The following is a 5,234-nucleotide window of genomic DNA, read 5'->3' as shown; positions in this document are numbered from 1 at the left end:
TTTTTCATTGGGCGGGGTTTTAACGTGGCGGGACCCAAACCCAGCGCACGCGAAGTTTTACGCCTTCTCACTTTAGCTCGCTCCCAAACGGGTGTTTGGTTGCTACCCAGAGGATACGTGGATATAAATATCCGGACGTTGTGAGCTGCGATTTGAACCGTACGCACAAGAATCGCTTCTGGCCACTCCCAGGTGAATGGCAGTCAAAAGTTTTCCACTTCTGCGCACGGAACCATCCTCGCAGAACTGTTGATAGTTTTAAAATATTAGACAGTTGGAAGTTTTTAATAAATCTAAATATATTTTATGTCAAAATATATTCGGAAGGCAGCACTATCTTAAACGTTTTCTACTCCTGGCCAGTTCCACTAAGCTCTCATCCTCTGCACTAATTTTAACCAAGTTTTTATAAACTCTCTTTCTTTTTTACTTAATTTTAATTTCCACATAGGCCCCTATTATGAGTTGCATTCGATCTTCGACTGTGGTCGAAANTTCAATTTACAAAAATAAAGAGGTCATATGTACATATATGTAAACAAAGCGATCTGATGTTTTTTAACCGACTTCCAAAAAAGGAGGAGGTTATGAGTTCGTCGGAATATTTTTTTTTTTTTTTTTTTTTTTTTTTTTANTGCTTTTTTTCAGATCGAGCAAACTAAATAGTGTGCTTATACATATGTACATATGTAAATTTGTGCAAATTAAAATGAAATAAAAAAGAAAGCGAGTTTATAAAAGCGTGGTAAAAAAAAATTTTAATTAGCACAGCGGAGTTCTGGTTGAACGATTTGTCAGAGGATGAGGGCTTAAAAAACTGGCCAGGACCAGAAAACGTTAGAGTTTAAGTGCAGTCTTTCGAATATATTTTGACATACNATAATAGGGGCTTTTGCTTTCGATGTTGTAGCGAAGTGTGAGAAAATTGTGAAAAATGTATAATTTCGCGTTTGTTTTGTTTTTTACTTTTTGGCGGCTAGACAGTAATTTTAAAAAATTTTTATTAATTTCATGCAGGTCTAAGGTCGTGAATACTAAACAGCAGCTCGAAAAGCTGGGTTAACTTATGAAAGAAAATCCCAATTCTCAGTTGGCACGATATCTGAGCGCGAAATCGCAGAACTGTTCTTCTTCTTCTTATTTGGCGCTGCAACCGCCTAAGCGATTTTGGCCGANTATAAACAGCTCCATGATTTTGTTTTCAGAGATCGTGCCAACAGTGTATAGGGATTTTCTTTCATATGTAAAACCAGACTTTCGGGCTTGTGTTTACTATTCACGACGTTAGAACTGCTTGAAATTAATACAAATTGTTTAAAATTAGTGTCTAGCCACCAAAAAGTAAGAAAACAAATGCAAAATCATACATTTTTAAAATTTTCTTACATTTCGCTACACCAACGAAAGCAAAATTCTGTTCGACAGAAAATTCGTTACTCAACGAAAATTTGGACACGCTTGCGTAGATCATAATACGAATTTCACTTTCGATCTTCGATAGCCAGCGAAGATCGAAAATCGAATGCAATTCATAATAGGGGCCTATATAAAATTATACGCCAAATTAAAGGTATTTTTATGCTCTTTCTGATAAAAAAATATCTTTAAATATTTTTAAGAAAAACATAAATTTTTATTAAATAAATGGCCATAATTTCGTTCTTTTACTTTTTATCGAAATAGATATACATTATATAAATACATATATATATGAAACGTCTTTCATTACCTTTCCAACACAGTTCAAATTTTTAAAATCATATCCATAACGTTATCGGTAACGGCTCTAACGATTTTGATGAAATTTTGTACACAGATAATATTTTGGATTTTATTCGAAAATTAGTTACAAATTAATTAAAACATCATAATATGGGTATCAAATGGATGCTATTTTAAAGATCCCTAATTGAAAAATATAGTTTATAGGGTTGCCACGTATTGTGAATCGCATATCTATTTAATTTTTTGTTTAGAAAAAAACGGTGAAATATTACTATACATGGGTACCAAGAGAACGTACCAAATATTATCCCTTAGGATAACACTAAGGTTGCCACTTATTTTCGATTCTACACAATTTATCTAAAATGTCGCAATATGGATATCAAATGAAAGCTATGGTTGAGAACTTTGCTCATCATTCATTGCTCCCACGCTTTTACGTAATAACAATTTTTATTTCATAATTTCAATCAGGATTTTTTTGTGTATACACAGTACATATACGCTCAAGATGTGTACCATTCATTCCAGCGTATTCCGGGATAGGGTTGCCACCTAAATTTTGGAGTAAGAAATTTACTTAATCAATTTTTTTTATTTCCAAAATATTTTTTTAAAGCTATCCAAATCTTGAAAACTTTAAAAAGCAGATATATGCACACCGGACAAAGCTCGGTCAACCTGGCACTATTAATAAAATCAGGAATAAGGGGCTTACCATGTCCATTTTTTCTTTTTTTCTAGATCACCGGCCCCTATTATTTAGGTATGCCACTGTGCTGTAAGACGTGGCAATGCAAGCGCTTTTTCTACGTAGTTTGCCGCCAAAATGGGAAATAGAAAGTTTACTTTTCTGTATAAGCAGCAAAAAAGTCCTTTTTGTAGAAATCACTTTTGGAAATAAAAATTGCGAGGTAAAACTGCAACTGCAATTTTTATTTGTACTGCAAGAGCTGTCACGGGCAATCGAGTGTTGCCATATGACACGATTTTTACCAAATTTGAATAAAATTATAAAAATGTCATAACACATTTAAAAATATACTTCTAATTAATTTATTCTCCTGATATGGACCATTTAAATTTATCAAACATAAAAACGTCCTGTAACATAGTTGAATAAGGAAATTTCAGCACTCAGGCCGGTAAACAGGCCAAAAGTAGTACCGGAAAGTTAAATTTTCGAAATTAAAAACTGCTTTCGAAAGTTACTTTACCACCCCTATTGCGAATGTCGACTGCTAGTAGATAATCGAATATTAAGCGATTATCGATCATCGATGCTATTGTGAGTGTCGCTTAGTCGCTCAATTAGCGACTGTGAATACTTTTTAATCGCTCATCCTTCTATTGCTGTTTTTTAGTCGTTGGAGTTTGCGTTTATAAATTTTACACAAGAAAGTGGTAGTATAATGGATAAAAAGTAAGTCAATTGAACTGGAAGTTGTAAAAAATTGTGGAATATATATACATATGTATGTGTCTGAATTGCAGGTCAAATATTGTGAGCAACCAAAGGTAACTTGCGTGGTTGGTCGAGCTAATGCAGGAGAATGAGGACATAGGCAAAGGAATTCGCGGAAAGAGTAGGGGCAGAACCAACATCAAAGTTTACAAAAAACTGCATAATTATTTAATTAACTAGTGCTCGGAAATTTGAAAGGGTGGGGTTTAGTAGCGCTCACAACTATTTCGGGCTATTCCGTCCAAAGGGGTGGCCCGTTCCAAAAACATTTCCACGCACTTGTAGTCAAAGGTCTACGCATTATTTTAACACTCACTTTTGTAATTTTCGGCCACTAGTTTATTTACAAATTGGTTTGAAATATGCCCTTTTTTGTAAAATTCAGAAATTAGCGTACATTTACCAGTCATATTCTCTTTAAAGCAGCCACTTCACCAATACATTTTTGTATTCCCCTTCACTTTACACTTTACTCGATTAGTTATAACTTGCTTTACGACTTTAATATTAACCAATTAATCACAATTAATTAAATAAAAACACCTTCAAAATCACCCGTTTGACTTTGGTTGCATATTGTTACGATTATCCTCGAAACCTTGAGGGATTTCCCAAATAACTTGGGGCTCGTATCGCTGGATTGTTAAATAAATGCTCACGATGACCAAATTGTAGTACAATTAACTTTATTGTACAACAAACAATTTACAATACTCGCTAATACAGTAAAAACACTTAACAATACTTGTTAAAGCAATAACAACGCCTTACTAAACTTGTTAACACAATTAAACTTATAGCTTGCTTATTCGCAACTCACTTCTCTGCTCACTTTACTTGTAGCTTGCTGACTTATAACTCGCTCACTTCGCTGTGACGGCGCCTTTATATACCTGCGCTCGCACTTATGGCAACTCTAGAACGTTCTGAAGTTTATCGCTCATTCTCTTTCTCTCGCTGTTCGCAGTGTTCATCCAACTTGACGTTTCTCTTTGTGGAACATTCTACGTCATTCCTCGAACATTCTGCCTATTTCTCGTTGTTCGCTTCGCGTTGCCGCAGTATTCGTCACACTGCCCTCCACCTAAGTCTGATCGTCCCGATCAGACACACTTGCCGCTCCAACCGCTGCAAGTCTTTCATCTTAGTTCTCGGTCTCCCAGCTGTCTGGATTCGATGCACTGCGTCCATCAGCCGTTTGTCAATCCTATACGGACGTTTCCAGTTACGATGTTGTTCGGAGGTGAAGCCTTTCTTCGGCTGTGGCATGTGCAACAACACCAAATCGCCTTCCTGTAGCTCCTCTCGGCTCGATGCGTTACTGGACATTGCTTCCAGCTTATCTCCGGTGGTGCACCATCTCACATGGTCGTGCTTCTGCCGGCCACTGGTGGTGACCAGACCATGTCTCTTCTCATGGGCACCCTTTTCGCCAGATCTATGCCGCATCATCTGTCCATGACACCCAGACTCCCGCCTTCGTGCTGCACTGCCTTTAGCACATCTTGCTACATCCGGATCCTTACGCTGAAACTTCCACCGTCGTTTCGTATCTCGCTCATCCGCCGATGCCAACTTCATTGACCGGACATGTATAATCTCAACCTTGGCTTCCGCCTTAACTGCTCGTCTTTGCCGACCACCTTTTTCGGGACACTTCAAAGCGCGCCTACTGCTTCCACAGCCGCTTCCATTTTCGGCCACCGGCGTATCACCATTGCAACGTGGTTCAGTGGCTTTCCTCCTGTCGGAAACACTGTCTGGCTCGCCATGACCACTTCCTTGTTGCGACATCTTCACTGAGCCGGCGGAACCGTCACGCTTTTCCTGTATCGGTGAACCACTTCCTTCTCCTGACGAAACCATTTCGTCTCCATCACTGTCAACCTCTGCCCAACTAACCACTTCCGTTTCTGGTGGAATTTTCGGCACTTCCTGTACGACCAACCGTCTGCTGAAGCACTGGTTGTCGTAACCAACCCTAAGCGGCACTTTCCTGTCGCCATAGGTTAGGATCATTCCCTGGAGGTCAATCTTCATGCCT

At 38.1% G+C, this 5,234-nt stretch overlaps 1 protein-coding gene across 4 annotated transcripts in view; it reads left to right on the top strand.

The window, feature by feature from the left end:
* Positions 1-5,234, top strand: part of Bem46 (abhydrolase domain containing 13-like protein Bem46) — a 76,537-nt gene that overhangs the window by 58,075 nt on the left and 13,228 nt on the right. The window contains exon 4 of one of the 4 annotated variants that reach the window (XM_017618165.1): positions 2,470-2,710. The exons of the other annotated variants lie outside the window; for them this stretch is intronic. Within the exon in view, the coding sequence (XP_017473654.1) occupies positions 2,470-2,491 (22 nt within the window). The 3' untranslated portion in view covers positions 2,492-2,710. Of the gene's footprint in view, positions 1-2,469; positions 2,711-5,234 lie in introns of those variants that run through there. 4 annotated transcript variants of the gene reach the window in all.

The sequence above is a fragment of the Rhagoletis zephyria genome, unplaced genomic scaffold, assembly GCF_001687245.7.
Source record: "Rhagoletis zephyria isolate East Lansing unplaced genomic scaffold, Rhagoletis_zephyria_1.1 Rzeph_scaffold_01567, whole genome shotgun sequence".
Classification (NCBI taxonomy): Eukaryota; Metazoa; Arthropoda; class Insecta; order Diptera; family Tephritidae; genus Rhagoletis; species Rhagoletis zephyria.
Note: the sequence above shows the minus strand (reverse complement) of the source record. Positions and strands in the feature narration are given on the sequence as shown.